At 40.1% G+C, this 20,486-nt stretch overlaps 1 protein-coding gene across 3 annotated transcripts; it reads right to left on the reverse strand.

The window, feature by feature from the left end:
• Positions 1-487: 487 nt before the first annotated feature.
• Positions 488-18,869, reverse strand: stau1 (staufen double-stranded RNA binding protein 1). 3 transcript variants are annotated; one of them, XM_006639499.3, is made up of 15 exons: positions 18,672-18,869; positions 15,619-15,891; positions 12,511-12,632; positions 10,816-10,972; positions 9,272-9,410; positions 6,894-7,065; positions 6,463-6,558; positions 5,850-6,062; positions 5,170-5,313; positions 4,795-4,941; positions 4,115-4,190; positions 3,408-3,727; positions 3,029-3,151; positions 2,366-2,445; positions 488-1,282 (listed from the first exon to the last, which is right to left on the reverse strand). In XM_006639499.3, exons 2-15 carry the CDS (start codon positions 15,812-15,814, stop codon positions 1,195-1,197), a joined length of 2,073 nt encoding a protein of 690 aa, XP_006639562.1. In that variant the 5' UTR covers positions 15,815-15,891; positions 18,672-18,869; the 3' UTR covers positions 488-1,194. The 3 variants fall into 3 exon arrangements, with proteins under 3 accessions (XP_006639562.1, XP_015220367.1, XP_015220365.1); XM_015364881.2 differs by having other exon boundaries at positions 4,894-4,941; positions 15,619-15,895; XM_015364879.2 differs by having other exon boundaries at positions 15,619-15,895.
• Between the last annotated feature and the right edge of the window lie 1,617 nt (positions 18,870-20,486).

Here is a 20,486-nt window from a genome sequence, read left to right on the forward strand (position 1 = left end):
CGGCATAAGTTCAGAAAATGTAAAACAAGGTTTGAGCTATGCTCATGTACAGAAGCAACTGGTTGATAACCAAGTCCAAAACCTGTCCTGTACCAGACATTTATACAAGCCAAAAGAAACATTAGCCTTTTAATATTAGTCTGCTATAATCTTTAATAGTATCAGGAATACCAAGTCCACATTCTTCTGTATTCACATTCTATCACTTGCAAACATGAAAAAAAACATTATGGGGTCTGGATTCCCATTCAAGCCAAGGAATTCCCAGAATTGTCAGAAATCAAACCATTATGGCAATGATGTGAGTATTTTTCAATGCCCTGCAGTCCAGGAAAAGTATACCAAAAATGTAGCTGTACCCAATTTCCCAAGGTAAGCCCTATTTCTATACCCAAGGAAAGTACAAAACTTAACAAAGCTGCTCTTTGATGGTTTTGAACCCAAGCAGGAGGATTGAAAGGTATTGCAAGAAAGCAAAACCAAACACTTTTTTTGTGCGTAAAAGCACACGTTTTACTTACATTCCATGGGGAGAAAAAAGTTCATGGTTAACAATGACAAGTTTGAAGCATTACAAGAACTCTGCAGGGGGGTATCGTGCTTGGACCATATGCAATAGAAACTTTTTATTGCCCACATTGCTGCAGGCAACAAACACATGACAACACAAACATTACATTAAATCACAAAAACCTTTTCAGCCCTACATGGAAATGTAGATAAACACTTTTTTCAAAGCACTCAAGGAAAATCAACTGCATTTTGTTAGCTTTATCATATCCATCCATGAAGTTCTCCAACTGTTCTCAATATTCACAAACAGAACGCCCCCTTTTAAGTTAACAATGGGGTTAAAATTGATTTAGAGGGGAAAAACAAAAAAAAAGAAAACTAAACATTCAAAATGGTTCTCTCTTCCACCAAAACAGAAAAACCACATACTTGGATATGATCCAGCACTTTTTTTAAAAAAAACTACATTCCTACAAAACAAAATGTATACAATTAAACATTAAGGAAAATGAACCTTTTAATCAGTCTTGTTTAACTGTGAACATTTCAAAAGTATTAGCAACTTGATGATTTAGACACTACAGTGGCTAAACTATAACTGTAGCCCTCTAAAACAGTTGAGTTACGCTACAAAGCATCTGATTTTCTCTGGTGCTTTTTTCCCCTTTATTTAAAGGCCATCTATGCTGTGCCATCCAGAGTTTGTCCCATGGTGTTTGAGTTAGCCTGTTTCAGAAGAGCATCACCTTCCATTTCTTGTTTTCCACATCTAGGGGGAAAAATGTAGACATTAGACGGGCGGAAAGCAACTTTTATCCATCAATATGAACTCAAAGCGTTGAAGAAAAAAATGCATTATTTCTTGTAGGAAATCTCAGCCTTTTCAAATGAAGCTTAATTAAAAATTGATATATCTTTTTTCTTTGAAACAATCCAAGCCTTTTTTGGGGGGGATTACAAGATCATCAACCACCCGGCCATTTTCTAACTGCTTTATTAATACGGGGTTGCAGGAGAGCCAGACAAGCGACAGACACAAGGCAGGGTACACCCTGGACAGGACACGAGTCTATCACAGGTCACACACATCAGGTAAAATTTTCCTAGAAGCCAATTAACCTACCAGTCTTTGGACAGTGGGAGGAAACCCATGCAAATACAGGAAGAACATACAAACTCCACATAGACAGTTCCCCAGGAATTGAATCCAGGGCCCCAGAACTGCACAGCAGCAATACTAAACATTGTGCCACCATGCTTCCCATTAATCCACCTTAGCTTTTCAATACTACCCTCATCCAGGTAAAGGAAAGGAGTAGACCACATTCTTGTCCTCTGGAAGATGTCATTGTCCTATCCTTTCACATCTTAAGTAGCTGCATCCAACTGTTAACGTCCTAGGCCAGGGCAACTCAATAGGTGGAGTTTTCAGTTTGCTCCGACGCAGTACTTTATTGTGAAATAGTTAAAGCACGGGATGCAGCAGCACTGCTCACTGGAGTGTACTGGGGGGGCCACAGGTTGAGTAGCTCTGCCCTGGGCTCGCAGCTTTAAGGCACAACTCGAGGGCTAAAAGTGAAGAGTGGTGTCTCTACTAATCCCAGTGTTGCCATGTACTGCTGCTGGGTGAACCCTTGGCACTAGAAATGTGGTTTCTAGTTTCAACTTTCTAAAGATTCTTTCCCACAAGTGCACATTAATAAATGAAGGGAATTCCTGAAACGGAGGTTGACATTTGTGAAACTGGTATGAATGAACCCATTGTTAATGTGTTGGGCAGGATGGTTCTTTTATATTTATTCATGCACATTCCAGGCTTTAAAATACAGCACAAAGGTCAAACTCAACTCACACTGAAATTGGTCCATTTCCAGTTCTGTCATTAGATTGTTGGTCCAGCTCTGACAGTAACTTCAATATATTCAGGGCAGCCTGGGAATAATAAGGATGAATTATTATTCAATAGAAGGAGCTTATTAAGTCTATTTAGAAATGTTCGGACTTTTAACACATTTCTGCAGTGCCCTTTTATAATAAGGGTTTGCAATCTGTCTCTTCCTCTTCTGCATCCTGCAAAAGCATTTATCTGCTCTCCAACACTCTCCAATACCAAAGTGGGATTACAGAATGTACCCCAAAAAATTCTGAAAAATGTCCTATTATTTCAGAATTATGATTTATGACTACATTATGATTTCTTTAATACATCAAATACTCTGCTCAAATAGCACCTCTAACTCCAGACTCTCCCAGAGTACAAAATGAGAGACTTAAGTAATAGTTGCAAAAAAGGTTTTTCTAAACGTTTTACTGTGGAAAGGAGCAGTCAAGAAAGAGCTCACATAACCTGAGAAGATACTGGAGGAAGTACAGACTGGACAGAAGAGATCACAACGTCCACAACAGCCATCACTGATGGACATACATTGCCAAGACTCAAGGTCAAACAAATTGTGTGATAAGTCGCTCTTTTGAGATGACCCTTTCTATATTGCTAATGAAGACAGAGACTCACCATGTCATGACAAGATTCCACATCTTTTCCTATTCCATGGCTGATAAGGGGGGGCTGAGAGGAGCAGTTTATCAGAGAGACAAACTCGTTCTTATTGTTTTTGGGAAAGTCTTTATATTCCACCTGTAAAACGAGGCAAATATTTTAGGATTTCACAAACTCCGTGACTCGGATGGCACTATACATCAAAGCAAGCAAAGAATCGAGCACGTCCAACAACACACCTTGCTAATTCAGAGATCCCCTAGATAATCAATAAGCAAGTCCCTTTAGAAACCAAATTGACCAACGATGGACTAGAGAAATAAAATAAAGTTGCTTTCGATTCTAACACATGAAGATCCGGGGGTTGCTGCCCTCAGTGGCGCCCCATCAATACCTGGAGTCCCTGCACGGTGGACAAGTAGTCCAGCTGCTCGGAGGGCCGGGTGAGGGGGCCATGAGGAAGGTGTCCCAGGCTGCTGCTGCCTTTTAGAATGGTCTCGGCTGTCGGGGAGGTGCCACCATACAGCAGCTCCCTGGCGATCATAGCTGTGACGGTGGCCTTGGCAGGGTTGATAGGGGAACGGTTGTAGTCTTTGGCGTGATGTCCTTGGCTGGCACCCACAGCCTGGGCCACCTCTGGTACCATGGGCAGGATCCCGGCTGGCAGCTGCTGGTGGCTCAGGAAGGGCATCCGGAACTCGTCCTCCCTGCTCCCTAGAGAGAAAATGCCAAAAGGTTTAAGAGTTAGTGCATAAAAACGAAGTGAGGAGGCCAGACGCCTTCAAGAACAAAGCTGGGTAGGCGACATGGGTGACTTTCAGGCAGCCAAGAATCTTCCTGCATTACAGTGTCTCCTAGTTTCACTCTTGAATGCAATTCCTCGTTACTGCCACTTCAAACTTCAGATCCTTCATTTCATCAGTTGTTGGTCTAGGCAAACAACTGGTGTCCGAATCCACAAAAGTCTCACTAAGCAGAATGGGCAATCAGAGCACCTCCTGTTTGCAACCCTTCGTATGTTATTAGAACAAGGAGAGCAAACTATATATAAACATCTACATGGAAATTTCATTTGAAATAACTCATTTAAAAATCACTCACCTATTCCTGCATCTTCCACTACACTGGGTTCAAAGAAGGTCACTTTTCTTCCTTCTCCAGCCTTCTTCGCCTGCACCTACAAAAAGCAGACACCTTGCATAGGAGAGGGCAGCTTCAGCAGCAACCAAGCCAACAGCTCACCACCAACTCATCTCAGATACATTAAAGACTCTTTGAGACATCTGACAACAAAACTACCTTGGAAAAAAAGCAGTCTATAACATTTTGTGTGGATAACTGAACAATTTGGCAGAAAAAGCATATATTGAGGACTGCAATAAAATCATAACTTGTGGCAAAAATAAGATTAATGACTGCACTGGCTTAGTCATTTCATTTCATGTGGAAGACCAAATTGATCTAAAACATCCTAGCACTCAATTTACCTGGCTCCTCAAAAACTCACACATCTTCCTTCTTAAATATCTTTGCAATTGTGCTAAGCTAATGTTGTGAATCAGCTTAGTCTGTGATCTACACCTCAGCTTCAGTTATTCTTCTTTGACCTGCGATCTGTGCAGCGTTACTTCATAACTGCTGATGAGCCCGCATGGTCCACAAAAGACTATACCAATACTAGGCTTCAGAGAATCTGAGAAGTGACAGAAGACATTAGTGTAACAATGCATCTGTCACTTAACGCCACATTGGACAGCTGCGGCCCCCCTCTAAAGATTCACCTTTTCATCAGATTTCAGAGCAGGCTTGGGGGGCTGTGGCTGAGGCACTTTAAATCCCATTAGCTCCAGCATCTTCTCCGCTGCATTGCGTTTAGCTACCTTCTTACTGGGACCCATGCCTTCCGAACACTGGTTGCCAACTTTGACCTGGAAGAAAAAACAAAACTGTCATGTTTTAACTAATAAATCAACGACAAAAAGCCAACGGTCCCAGCTTAGATTTGTCGGGACCTTCTGATATCTGTCACTGAGGGGGAAAAAAAAACCTAATTTGTTCTTTCCTTTACACTTTAAGTTTGAAATGCCAGCAGGCCAGGTAATGGTGAAATCACAAGGCTTTACTAAAGTGAAGAAGTGAAGCAGGTGGGAACACACCTGCATGACGAACTCCCTGCGACGTGGGAGGCCCCTCTCTGTCACCAGGCTGTACTCCGGCTCCTTCTCTTTCTTGGCCTGCTGGATCTGAGCTAGTCTGCTGATCGGGTTCATTCCCTGGCCATACTCTGGGCTCGTTTGAAGCTGTGAATGCAGGGAAGAAGAGCAATGAACCTTGAGCACCAAGTCCCAGCTTATACTCAGTCAAGCACCATGGTTGTGTAAACATCTACAATAACGGATGTTGCCTTTGAGCTAAACAGCAAACAGTGCAGTTTCAATCCAAACTGAATTACCCATCCCAACCGCTGAGACATAATAAACTGGTGCTCAGAGAACTCTGCTACAAACACGTTGGTCACAGAGGTCTTAAATAAGTGAGGCAAAACAAATGAGTGTAATTGGTGCAAAAGGCTACGTTTTTTCACACAACTACTGCTGTTTAAATGTACTGTTCACAGGCTGGATCCAAACGCACACAAAAAAAGACTATCTGACCACACAACACTTCTGAGAGGTTACATCAAGATGTCTTCGATTCTCTTAGGCCCGTGAAAGACCAGTGGTGACTCACGCTAAAACTACTGTCCAAAGCTGCATTGGGAAAAGGAATGCAATCAATTCTAACCCTAAACTTCTACAACGGTACAGTATATAACAGCTGCGCAAAGCCTCCTCACTTTGACTATAGACTTTGTTTTCTTTTTGATGCGCGGCTGCACTTTCTCCACTGTCGGCAGCGGGGGCAGTTTCTTCAGCTCCTCCAGCACAGCAGTGGCAGCGTTCTTCTTGGCTATCTTTTTGCTCTTGCCATCTCCCTCCCCCGAGAATTCACCCACGGTAACTTTGATGACGAAGCTCTTCATGTGTGGGGGCCCCGTCTCCTTAACCACCTGAGTGTGGGAGGGAGAAAGGGAAAGGAAGAATCGAGCTCTGCGTTTAACTTTATTTCTACTGGAACTGACCTTTACAAACATTCCTAAGATGAGTGACAAGCAACAATCCAGGCTGACAGGCTTGTTGCAGCCGTCAAATTATGTGCAGGCCTTGCAAAACTGCTGCTGTGCAATACATTGCAAAAGCAACAAGATTTAAAAACACATGGACACAGATAAGCTGTTTAACCATAAAAAACGAAGGAAGGCTCCAAGCTGCCGTGTTACAAAAGATGACATTTAAAACATTTCCAACATGCTTGAGATAACTGCGATGCAGTCCTACAGCTCATTACATAGCACACGTAGAATGGTAGAGATTAAAATCAAGAATGATTCGTTTGATCATGCTCCATACCTCAAAGTTCACAGGCATGTTCCTCTTCAGTGCAATTTCAAATACTTGGCTGATTTCGGATTTGTTAAGATTTTCTTCGGATTGTTCTCCATTTACCTGCAAGGCACAACACTCCACTGTTTGTGTTTAAAGACTAAATTCAATATTAATCATATTAATGATTAATATTGACATTTAGGTTTATTGGTGATCGATAAACATGCAATTAACACACACGGAAATAACTATAGCAGCTCAAAAGGAAATCCTGTGCAAAAACTTTACATTTTAATACTTGTATGTCTTCAAATGAGTGTTGTGAGAATGACGAGTTAGCATCAAAACCATCATAAAATTAAAAAAAGATATGATAACTATAGGCATCAAATCAAAAGATAGCATTTAAGATGTGTGCTGCCTCAGAGAGAGGGTTTTGCGGTGGACAGACTCACCTCCAGCCTCTTCTCCAGAAGGGGCTCTTTCTGCAGGACCTTGAGTGCTTTGGCAGCAGCGTCGTGTTTAGCAGCTTGCCTGGTCCTGCCTTTGCCATGGAACTGCTGGCCCCCAATAGACAGCTCCATGTGATACATCACCGGCCCCACAGGAGGGAATGGATAATAGTACCTGCAACATCAGGACGTCCCAGAATCCAGAGCCCAGCACAATCTTTAACGTGTACACTAGAGCACAGATCTTCAACACTGTCAGCTCCTCTTAAGGCTATTTATAGAAAAATCAGTTTCAATCTTTTAACCAATCAAGCCTTCTAAGCCATAAAAAGTTACTTAGACTGACATTTCAAATTTTAATACTCATAAAATTGGTCCTTCTAAGAAAACCATTCCGGTAATCGGATTGATCTTTTCTTGCCTCCTTACTGTTAACTCTGTGCAAGAAAAGGTGAAAGCTAAGGGCTACTTTTAAGCAATCTTTTTAAAGAATACATGTTGTTTATTTCACGTATGCATGGTTTAGAGACAAGTCTATGCTTCAGAGTCATGTTTGTGTTCACTATTTCAATTTAATATGACTGTGCTGCCTAATTTTCACTTCTTCAAGCATGAATTGGTGTAAATATTACTCCAAACCTTTAGGAGTTTTCTGACAAAAGAAAATTTCAGGTACAAGCAGGACACAGGAATAGATATTTGGGGAGACAAAATTGTATAACTTGGCTAAAACCCAAAAATCAGGACCCTTGTGTTCCCCTGCAACATGTCATTTTCAATTATGAATCGCAGCATTTCGTGAGCTAGCCCATCTGGTCAGCACTGACAGACTGGTTTAGGATACCTTCTTCTCTGGCCACAGGATTATGATTAATAACTGTTAGATGAGTCACTTCTAAAGATGTTCAAGTTTTCAGGAATGCCCCATGAAGCCAAACGTACATTCAGCCCTCACTGATAGAAAGCCTTGAGTTGAAAAATTATGATTTGATTGTTTTTTTCTGATGATGCACCCTTGTACAACACATCAGATAAAGATGACAAGCTTTGTAGGGGGTCACATTGATTCTATTAAGAGAGATTTTAAGTTTCACTCACCCAACAACTTTAATGAAATATAATTTTATTTCACTTTATATTTTAATTCTTAATTACATCTATTTTTGCCCTAAAATTCAAATATGGTAAGACGGTTTCAGAAATCCAGAATGTTTTAAGATACTATTACAGTATTTTAAATTATGTAAACTATCCACATAATAAATGTGGGCAACATTATCCTTTTGTAATATGATTATCCAGCTCTAGCTTTGATATGGGTAATAACATTTTACATGGTTCCAAAACAGATTATTTTACAAAGGACTCATGTCTTAAAGCACTCTGGAATACTGTAGTCTGCACCTGTTTCTGGTTAGCTTTTTTGTACACTCAACCAGAATTCAAGTGCATGTTCATAAGTGTCCATTACACTGTATGGGGCTGATTACAGAAAACAATGCTATTTGGCTAGCACAACTGGCAGAAAAGTGCCTCAAGTTCAGAGGAACTTCACTTGCAATATTTTCTCTCACTGGAAAGATTTCTGGACTTATTCAGAAAAAAGATGTTGAATGATATGACTTTTACATTCACAACAGTGCCTCTTTAAAACCATTGTGATAAGACCTTTTTGGTTTTCTAAGAGCATATTATGAAACTCGACATGTTTGATAACGCAGTGTAGCAGGTGGTTCATTACACAAATACTAAAGAACAGTGTACTGGTGAAAAGAATACAGGCAAAACATTTTTTGATTTTGACACTGGTTTAACTTGCGGCATCAGGCAGCTGTTCTATACTTTACTGTAAAACCTTCTCAGTAAACAAGCATACAGCCCAACGTTAAGCCAAAAAGGGTAAGTGTGCTTGTATTCACCACTTTAACAAAGAGTCACGAATGGACAGTAAAAGGGAGTTCTCCAAGGAACACACAACAAGAAAGATCTTTGCACAAGAAGTTGTAGGTGTCTGCCGGTGGTTAAGACCCAAGCTCTGGACAACTTCAGGAAGTGTCAGGAAATGTTAGATTCACTTACATAATCAACTACCAAATGGATAAAACGGGTGAAATATCTCTCTTTTGCAGGCTCTCTTAGTTCTGTCCAGGACACTGAATCTATTTTGAGTGGGACCTTAGCAACCAGAGAGCTATGTAAACCCCGCTTTCTCATATGTACATACCTTTATGTAACACAGAACACGTTTGAGAACAGATAGAAGGATTTCACTAAGATTTACAGGAATCCCCTTAATTGTGACAACTACTATATATAAGTTACACTTTACAAGCAAAAGTCTACTTACAGTAAGGGACTTAAATGTTTGTAAATGCACCTACCTTGGATAGGGGCCAGGAGGTCTGACATTGTAGTTGAAGTTGGGCCTCATTCCAGGATAGGGATCAATAGGTTTATAAATTGGTTTCTTTCCCAGTTTCATACAAAGTGCATTTAGCTCCACAGTGTGGGTTATACTGTCTGTAAAAAATACATTGAAAAGAATTGACAAAATGCTATGAAAACAAGCGTTAAAATTCATTTGGGTGGCACTCATTTGAACGTGCTTTATTCCCTCACCAGCTCGGCAACACATGAAATTCAACCTGTAACTCAGACATCTCACCAGGCTTTTTCCTGCTCTACAAATCCATCAGATTTCAATGCTATTTTTGTATTCACAAAGTCCTGACAAAACTGAAGGAATGCCTTCAGAGTGAATTCTACTCTATCATAACGGTAATGACAGTAGTGATGTAAGCCCACACAGGTGAGTGCACTGCACTTGGTTCTGGAAAAACAAGAAAGGACAATTTTGACTCCTGTATTTACCATCTGAAAAAATAATAATAAAATATTATTTTTCTCATATGCACATATAACAGGAAAGTAAGGGGATTTTTTTTTTAAATAAAAATCTACGCCCAGACTTCAGGAATGAGACACAAACCTAGATTGGCACTGGACATCCATTATTACACAGACTCAAGAAACACATAGGTGAGTAAATTCTACTTAACAACATGCCTTTAACTGGCTGCACTTCATTAATATCTGCATCTTGATAATATCCAACACTACCAGCAACATCCTAGGTAGGGAGAAACTTAATATGGACATGAGTATACAGACTGGATTATTACTTGTCAATGCATGAAGAAAGAAGAGTTATTAATTCAGCTTTGGATACACATTTTTCCAAAGATGGATTTTGGCTTCTGTAGAAATAAATTTGGAAGATTTAAGTATTTGGCAAGTTATTTTTTTTATTAAACCACAGGGATTTAGAAAAGAACTGCATGGGTGTATAAAAAAAACATATATACCCTCATAGCTTAACCACATTTTGATCACTTTAACTGTTAAATAAAAATGAATCCAAATCTAATGCATGCATCCAGGACTTTTGTTGTTATATGTAATTAAAAGAAGGAGTTAGTTCCATTTTCAATGGTATCACATAACATGATCAGACATTCATATTATAATTCAACTTAAAGAGTAGAATAGTTTTTCACAAATTTACCTTTTTTGTACCTCACAGCAAGGGCAGTACTTTGACATCTTTACAATTTTTTTGTAAAAAAAAAAATTCTTGGAGCATTTGGCAACAATTCCAGGGGGATGTCATCAATAAAACCAGAGTGAGATCATTTCCCTTTGTTTCACTGCATTTCACTGAATCACTGAAATACACCTCTGTCCAGTTGCTGGGCAGAACAATTCAATAGGTTTGCTAAATGAAGTGATTCAGGGATTGGTCACATCAGAGATTCATCAGCCCCTCAGGACTCAGATTTGTCTCCACTGGTCAATAAATTATAAGCCCTGCCCGCAATTGAAAACCAGGCGGTTGTAGGCCGCCGTCACTGGGGGGCGGTGTTACCTGGGTTCTTGCCTGTGCTGCGAGGTGGACGTATGGTGGGCTTAGGCAGCGTAGTCTGAGAGAGGGCACTGGCTGCCGCTGCGTGCTGGGCCTTCTTGATGCTTGTCCCCTCAGCTTCCCAGTGCTGCTCCCCCAGAGTCAGTCGCACTGAAAACAGCTGCAGGGAAGATGCCCGGCAAGAGGACACAGGGGTAAGAAAGTTTACATGGCTTGGCACCTCAATACCTGTCTGAACGTTTATCGCCCTACTCCCCACCTCGCAACCTCCGCTCTTCAAATTCTGCCCTCCTTACTGTCCCCCAAGCCCGTCTACATTGCATGGGCGACAGGGCCTTCTCCTGCTATGCCCCCAAGCTCTGGAACTCTTTGCCCAAGGATATTAGAGAGTCACCTTCTCTAAACTCCTTCAAATCTAGACTCAAAACCTTCTTCTTCAGAAAAGCCTTTACTTAACTGGTTCCATTCTTCACCCCTCTGCTCTTCTTAATACCACCTTCCACGGTCTCCTCTATTGTTATTGTTGTAATTATAATTGTGTCCTATCTTGTGAAATCTTCTTATTTATTGTTGTAGTCTTCTTATTTATTGTTATTGTCATCCTGTAAAGCGCTTTGAGAAGCCACCTTTAAAGGTGCTATATAAAATAAAGTTTATTATTATTATTATTATTATTATTAAAGTTGAGCCTTCTGTTCAGAATCTGAAAGCTCACAATTCCTTTCTAGCTACAAAAAGCCATGCGATTGCAGGGAAATTTTACTTTAAAGATCTTCTTATGACCTTTTTGGGGACATAAATTAACCTGGCAAAATGTCGTTTTTGGGACATAGTATGGAATAATGGATAGGAGATAAGCAAGTTTAGGCTGATCAATGAAATTTTATCAATATTTTCCTCAGTTTTGTGAAGAAATACGACATTACAATAAAAACAAATAAATAAATTACTGTTTGGTACAGACACTTATTTCTAAAGCATTTGTTACTTTTCCACTAAAGTAACTTCTTTAAACACTGTATATCATTAATGTTTGCCTTTACAGTTAACATTTTAGCTATCTTTAACACGTGGTACTTGCCCCAGTTGTAATATCTGCACTGTAATCTCTGGGTATGTCAAATTGTACCCCTAAGACTGCATTGTAGTCCTCCAATTCTTTACATCAATATCAGCTACTAAAAAAGTCTTACTGTCCTCTTTGAAGCTTTCAAAGTAAAAATCAATTTAATATGTCTTCGAAAATTTCATCTTTAAAGCAAAAGGTTCTGCTTAGAAAAAAACCCTCTGGTCCAACATGGCTCCAACAGATTTATCGGTCAGTATCCCTTCCTCTTGAGCTGTGTGTGAAACACAGCCTCCCAGCCCGAAAGGGATTGTGTTGGACTGTATCGTCTCACCTCAATCTGTACTGGCTCCATGTCCATCCTCCCCCCCCCACAATACCTAGTAACACCAATCTGTACCCCTTCTCTGACTGGTGGCAGGAATGGTGAGCAGCCAGTCAGTATTACCTGTATGTTGCTGTGGTATTCCATTTGCATTTTCATTTGTGTCAGTTTCAGGGCAAATTGAGAATCCCACGCTGTGTGGAAGTGCTTGGTGGACTGATGGCAATTTGGTTGCCCTACTACCATTCAAGCACTATGCAATACTCAGGCTCTTATACAACATAAAAGACAAACGTGTTTGAATTACCTTAGAATGAGCTGGTCCTTGCTCACTCAAAAGCTTGTATTCGGGCTGAATTTTGTTGAAACGGGCTAACTCATTCACAAGACACATTGGGGTCTTCTCTTTGGGGTTTGCCATGTTAGAAACTGGAAAACAGAAAATGGGGGAAACTTGACTGCTGGGAAAGATGAATGGCTTGAAATGCCAATCAGAAGTATCTGGCAGAAAAAAAATGAATATACAAGTAGAACAGATTGATTCATCACACCCTATCCACAAGACGTAAGTTACCAGTTCAGAGATGTAAAGATATGAGTTAATCTAGAAACCAAAGTGCAAAGGAACAGCACTCTGAACAAATCACAGTGGCAGAGATTTGTCTTTTTGTGTTTTGGGGGAAAAAAAAAGTTATTTTTGCTTGATGGCTCTGACTTTCTGAAACTGGTATCCCTTTAATGCAATGTAGCTCTTATTCGTTTTAAAAGGTGGAGAACTTATTATAAATTGTAAAGAACTAAGCCTTTGGGCAGTTAACATTAAAATTAGCAAAAAAATCTTACCCTTTTAGGCTACAATTTAGTTTTTCTTTTAGCACGGCAATTTCTGCATCAAAATCAAAATTCTAAATGCCAAAATGGAGCTGGCGTAATTATAGCATAATTTGTGAAAACATGACCAGGAAACCTGAAGGCATATGTTCATATTAAGTGCAATTACAGGTGGCCTTCTTGTATTAAGATGTATTAATTACACTGTGTAAAATCCAGGTTTAAACATTCTGTGTGAAACACAGAACAGATTCTTCTATGAGTAAGTACAAAGACTAGAGCACAGCTACCCAGCTTATGGTCCTCATAGTTCCATTCACTAATTTCTGCACAGCCATACCCTACACTGATCCTTAATTAAGTAGCAGCTTGTTGCAGAACTGTGGAATTAGGTGGAGTGGTAGGGCTGCAAGCTGGGTAGTCTCGGTCTAGAAAGTACTGTCTAAATGGAGTAATGAAGGAAAATTAAAAAGAACAGGATCCAATGAAAGAAAAAAAGCACAATGAACGGCAAACACAGGATGGCCATGAGGAAAAAAAAAAACAGCAGAGGCTAAAAGAATAAAAAGCATTTTCAGAATTACAATCGCAATAGAACAAAACAGGGTGATGTAAAGCATCTAAAAAATAATGGAAAACATTTAGATATTAAAAGGGACATTACATGAACATTGTCAATATGATTTATGTATACACTGTCAGTATACAGTGTCATATGTTTGAGCAGTTCAGGAAGATATGGCTCAGAGAATGTCCATTACTTAATTCTACAGAATTTCCAACTTGCAAAAGGTCTCCAATTTTCTTAACAAGCTTTTAAAGAGGTTTTCTGGACCTCGGGCTCCAGTGCTCCCCAGTGGTCTGATGTCAAACTGATTCCCTGTGGATGAAGACAGGGCAGCCCACTGTCACATCTCCTTATTGCACTCATAGGAGCAGCGCTTGCTGAGGTCACTAGGGAAAACATCAGAACCTTGGGCATTCTAGTGGGGTCAAGAAACAACCCCAAGGGAAGCTTTTGATATTGTGAGGAAGGTGTGATACATTAAAAAAAGATCTCCTCCTACTGTGTCTCCATTCCAGCAGACTAAGAATTCAGGTGTTTGAGCATCTTTGATACCCGAAATGTAAATAACTTGTTTAATATGAATGATAAAACCTGTGATTAAACGAACATGGAAGGTAAGCTGATATAAAGTATCTCAATCGGTCGCTCTTTAAGTTGTCTCTAACATAACTCCTTCTTTACAAAATGTCTTAAAATAATTCACCGATGTGCTGTCAATGCCATGAACTTTCCAACAAACATTTTACGGTAAACAGAAATGGTCAAATGTTGTTCTAGAGGTGATTTCACTCTGCCACTCGATTGTAAGCCTGAGATCTAAAACATTACTATCCTGACTCTGAAACAACTGGATATTCTTACATATTTTCTCAAGAAATGTGCATTTTAATCAGCTTCACTGAAGTGCCTCCTTTAGAAATATGACTCCTGTTATTGTTCCCTTGTAAAAAAATCTGAATTTGACTAACTGACCTTTGATGCAATTTGGCAGATACGGTCTCTGCAGACTTGCACTGACAGTTGGTCAGGAACACACCCTCATACAAACCAACTCCATGCCCCTGCCCTGCTGTCTCTGCGTGCCAAGTCCATGTTCTGTGAAATGTTATTCTATATATAGATAGGATCCGACTTACTCAAGTTGTATGATCTCTTCTCAAGGCAGTTCATCTTTACACTGGTCTTTAAACCAAAAAAGACTCCTTAAAAAGTTGGCTGTATATTACACTCATTAAGAAATGTAATTAGGGGGGGAAAAATCACTCAGCTACTGTTATTCTAACAGATGAAGAATGGAATAGATCAGCAGTACACAAAGTTAATGTCACAAAAGGAGAGAATATATTTTTCTACAAGGAACAGGAATGCTTTGTCTAAATTGACGATATTTTTCTCACATTCAGGTACAGCTACTTTGTATACACTTGGAACTACCACGATCAGGAAAACAATTACTTTTAATCCTGAAGGAATTTCATTAAAATAAGTGTGGAGAAACAGAAATCCTTCTTTCAAACCAATCGTCTGAGAGCTTTCGGCTCCTTTTTCATCATCAACCTCAAACACCGTCCAATGTCAGCTTGCAGACACGTGGCTCTCCATGCCGGTCCTCGGGGACCCCTGTGACTTTTGGGGTTTGCTCCAGATGAGATCTTAATCACAGGCTAATTAATTTCAGTCTTCTATTTAAGGCTCATTTGCACTCTCGCGTTCAGCCCTTCAAAAAGCTGTGTGGGATTTGTAATTGAATCGCCAAGCTTAACAAAAGAAGTGGAAAAAGGAGAAAAGAAATATACGAGAGAGCTGGTGATCAACTAAAAAACACTACAAGGAACAGGTCTTTCCCAGAGCTAAGTGGTTTGCACAGTTTCTCATGTTTAACAAAGCGTACTCCTGAATTTGTAACTAAAATACACTTGATCCTAGCGAACCTCAGCCCTGATTTTCACAGATCTCAGCGAGCGAGTCTCAGGCCGAGTTAAGGAGCAGCCTCTCCAGCTCGTGTGCCGGCCTTACCTGCAGGTGCACTGATGGGAGTGGCCGAAGCAGAAGGAAGAGCAGAGTTCTTGAGCGGGTGGCTGGCGTTTTCGGAAGGCAGCGGGCCGGAGGCATTGGGGATGCTGAGGTTAGGCTGGGGAGCACTGGGCTTCAGGTGCTGTGTAGTGTTGGACAGGGGGCTCCCAGCAGGGCTCTGGACCTGAACTTGGGCCATACTGACGTCCGGTTCCAAGACTTTCACAGCACGCAGCACAGGGGTTCAGCGCAAGTTTGGAGTAATCCAGCAAAGCTCTTCCTGGGAAAAATAATTCAAAAGCTTGTGTACTGTGGGATGCTTACTCAGATAAGATTATATCCAAAAACGATAGCCATATGGTACGGGGGACATCTTGCTCTTTTTTGAGGTTAGGTAATGTTTGGGTTTTAAAAATGAATCCAGTCTAATTCTTTTTAAAGAAATGTAGTTAGCAGAACTAGAAACTAAACTGGTCGACAGCACAGAGTAAACACATCATACATACAAACAGGGTTTAATTACATCTAAAGTCGCCTTTACATATCACACATGCAAGTGACTAATTTGTAAGCTTTTTAGACTATACTGCAAAACAAAACAGCAAAGTCCTTCTTTGTGAGCTGAGATGTAAAACAGAGGTCTTGACTACCTACCCATGGTCATTAAAAATCCCTGGGGAGTTTCTCAAAAAGAGTAGGGGGTTTTACCCTGGTGTCCTGGACAAATTTCCCCTTGGCCTTTACCAGTCATGGCCTAATAACCCCCATCTAAGAACTGGCTTCATCACTCTGTTCTCCTCCCCACTGATAGCTGGTGTGTGGGGAGTGTACTGGCGCACTATGGCTGACATCACATCATCTAGGTGGGGGCTGCACATTAGTGGTGGTGGAGGGGAGTCCCCATTACCTGTGAAACGCTTTCAGTGGAGAGTCCAGAAAAGTGCTATATACATTTGAAGATTATTTATCTTTTTATCTTAAAACTATCTTAAATGTTAACTAATGAGCAGCATCATCTTGCTTTGCAATTCCATTTTATGTCTGAATGTTACAGTATGAATTCTAAAACATTAACATGCTTTTCTGGTAAGTTTTAATAACCTGTCAGGCACAAAGCCAAAAGTATTGAGCATACTTCAATAAGAACTACCTCTTGATTGAGAATCATATGCTTGAAATAAAAAGGTAAGGCAAGTTAGAGGCAAAAACTATTTTAAAGAGATCAAAATCACATCACAGCCCCACTTATTTATATATTTAAGTCACAACTCTAGTCTATCAAAAGTGCGTTTGACTTCTTGAAGCTCTGAGGTGTCTTAACATGAAAGGCACTATATAAAATAAAATTGTTCCTGTTATTAAAAAGATTGTTACTGTGGACTACCAAAACAATTTTTTGGCCAAAGCCTTAATGAATGGCAGGAACATCAAGACAGACCCAGTGCACTGCACAAGCGATTTCTGTGTATTCCTGGATGTGTCACATACATAACTTTAGCAGATCTCAATTAAACCAGGACACACAACCCCTGTGGCTGAAATGGTAGGTCTTTCTCTCTGCAAGTGTCTCCCTTGTATGAACAGTGTTTCCTCTTAAACAGCTAAATTACTGTGTTTATAATGCCAAGAATCATTATAAGCTGATATTTATCTTTGGGATTTCCCACAATCGTGACCACTAATAATTACAGCTCCGATGAACATACAGTGTTGTTTTGAGGTGTTTTCAAAAACAAAAACTGCGAAAACTAAATACCAGCCCTATTCAATCTGTGTTAAGACTAATCCATCCATCACGTCAAATTTTAATGAATGCGGGGATGGTAAACCTAGAGACTTTGCTCAATACCAAAAGACTTAAAATTATCCAGATGTAAAATGTTCATTTTAACTTTAAAATTAGGAGGGAGGCGCGTACAAACGAACTCCAAATAAGATTTCTCCAAGTAGACAGACGACCCCCTGCACTCTCCAAACATATTATTTTCGACGACTACGCATACCAGAAGATGCACGCTAACCTGTTTGCTTTCACGGTGGACAACAGCTTAATTCACGACACGGAAGGCGTCTAAAATTGACCAGACCAATTTAAAACCGTAAGTGTTCTCTCCCAAATCGTAAGGGTCTGGTCTGAGGCCTACTATCCTTCACCTAAGCCTGGACACACCGAAAGTGCTGAACAATGGACATTTAAAAATAAAGACAGACAATCGTCCGATTCTCTTGAAGTGCAATCACGGCATGTTCAAGAAAATCGTGACCTGCTCGTTAGCATTCGTAACCTCTCCCGACACTACTGTAGCTACCAGCAAACATACCGTGCACTGCGAAAACAAGAGTTGTGGTGGCCTTTAATTTGTTATTTTGTTGAAATCACGTCGCCAAAATATTTCGAAAGCTCAAGTACTCCAAAGCAAAGAAAACATGGTTTGAGAGAACTGCAACATTAGCATTTTTTTTTCCAAAGCGGCAAATGCAAATGACGTTACTTCTGGGTGAGATTTAACGACACCTTAATACCCCCGAAATATTATCTGGCTACTTCAGTGCCAGCAAAGTGACACGACAGGGGGACGAGTATAGCATATTCTTATAAAGAAATATACCTGTTTCTAAGAAAAAACTTCATTCATGGTGTATTGTTACAAAACGGAACCTAACAATGCTGTAAAAATGCACATAAACATAAAAACCCACTAATAAAGTATATTTAACCGCATCGACCACGTTTCTGGATACCACATTTAAATGCGCAACTATTTCTCTGTAGTACTCAATGCGATTGTAAAACAAAACAAGAATAACAACACCGTCCAGATCGTTGAATGTTATTGTTTGGTTTACAAAGCTACTGACCTCTACCAGAAACGAGCATATTAATCCCCACCTGGATTTTAAAAATAATGTGTTGATTTGGGAAAGAATGTTTCGTCGAATAAAACTTTACGCTTTCCGTGCGTTTCAATTGAAGGTAAAAGGTAGCACAAGACAGTGGAGCAGAGCACACAATGTGATTGCAAATCAAAAATTTAAAAAAGCTTGCAAGATCTCACCTCTTTTTATGTTTCAGTCCAGCAGTTAAGGATTTCTTTACTCCATGAGCTACGGTATGTGAGATTTATATTTGATCTGTTCCACTTTTATGGATTTTTCTTCTATTTTTTTATTAAAATGTTAGTGTTATGGTGAGAAAAAGGCAAACAGGGCAAACACTAAAGAGAATGGCCCAGCCTCGGTTTCCCATTCCGGAAGTGACCTCAGCCGGCTCGCAGGAAGTGCCCCGGTCTGGAGAGATCGAGAAGGAATAACGAGCTGCAAAAAATGCGAGCCATATCATGAATAACTTGTGTACGTTACTGTAAGACTGCAAAACACAGGCTGTTCATAATTTTAATAAACGATGTTATACATCATTTAACGCCGGTTCTCTTCCTTACTTATTAACATGCTACATTTTTATTGGACGATAGGGGGCGTGAAAACACCCTCTTGACTGGAATACCTCAAGACCGAAAACAACTTGTGACTTCATGAATTGCAGCTTCGATACTGTGAAATATTGATAATGGTATCACAAAGCACCGTAAACTATCGAAGAGACCTGGGTTGGAGGGTTAATTGGAACTAACTGCTGGAGATGTTCAATTAGTATTTTCAAGGGTATGGTGCTATCATTCCCAGCCCCGTCCAGAGCTTTCATCAGCATGGTACTCAGGCATGTATTATTCCAGCATTAGAGTATTATAATATAATGAGGAAACATCTAAAATGCTGGGGCCTTCATCTTTTAGTTTATATATGGTGTCCCTTAGATCATTTGTCATAATGGTCATAGGTTTCATTGCAATGGTAATTGAAGATATATTCCAGATCAAATTGGATGCTACTGCTGCTGTTATTGTGCTTTATAGGTGTTTGATGGTAACATATGGAAGCAGCTGAACTTTCTTTAGCAAAACTGCGACTAGGCTGAAATTCTAGGCTCCCAACATCAACAGCATAGAACAGACGACTTCCATGTTATTGTGAATGGTGCTGAAATCCAAACTCTGATGGAAGACAGAAAACTTGCTTCCGAATCCGTGTTGTCATTAGAAGTGCATGTTAGGAACATCACAAGTCACTTCCTTCTGCCTGCAGAACACCGCTCACTCTAGAACCAGTGCTTGGCCTGTCTGATACTATATAAACATGATGCATACCAATATTAGACCAATAGAATCTTATATGATAGTAAATGGGCTAAAATGTCAGGAATTCTAAGACTTGTGCTAACTAAATGTATTCTGCATCAGCACTTACCTTCGGTCTTGTATAATTTTTAATAGGCTCCCAGTGATATATAGGGTGGACTACTCTAGCAGGTACTACTGGTCATGTGTGAGGCCTGGAAATGTCTAGGTCCAAATGATGTTAGATATATTGGTTAAGTAGAGGGTTGGTACGGTAGTCAGAATTGCTACCTTGCAGCTCTGGGGCTCTGGGTTCATATTCAGACTTTCAGTGCCATCAGCATGGAGTTTTTATCATCTCCTCACTTTCATCTAGGTTTTTGGCCTTGCACTACAGCTTTGCATTGGTTTAATTGACCCTGCTGCGGGAGTCCATCTTGTGTGTGCCCTGTGATGGACTGGTGTCCAGTCCAACTCATAACCTGAGATCTTTCGATCACAGAATCTCACAACGGATGGCAAAGCCTTCTTGTATGCTCCCCATCTACACTGGAACGCGCTGCCAAAATTCATTACATTCAATTACATTGTACAGTGCTTCAGAATTTCTTAAAGTTCATAAAAGTATACACAGATTTTCTGAACTGTATTTGTAGTAAAAGGAATGATCAGCATTGATTTCCTTAAAGAAGCAAG

This window comes from Lepisosteus oculatus, chromosome 16 (assembly GCF_040954835.1).
Source record: "Lepisosteus oculatus isolate fLepOcu1 chromosome 16, fLepOcu1.hap2, whole genome shotgun sequence".
Lineage (NCBI taxonomy): Eukaryota > Metazoa > Chordata > Actinopteri > Semionotiformes > Lepisosteidae > Lepisosteus > Lepisosteus oculatus.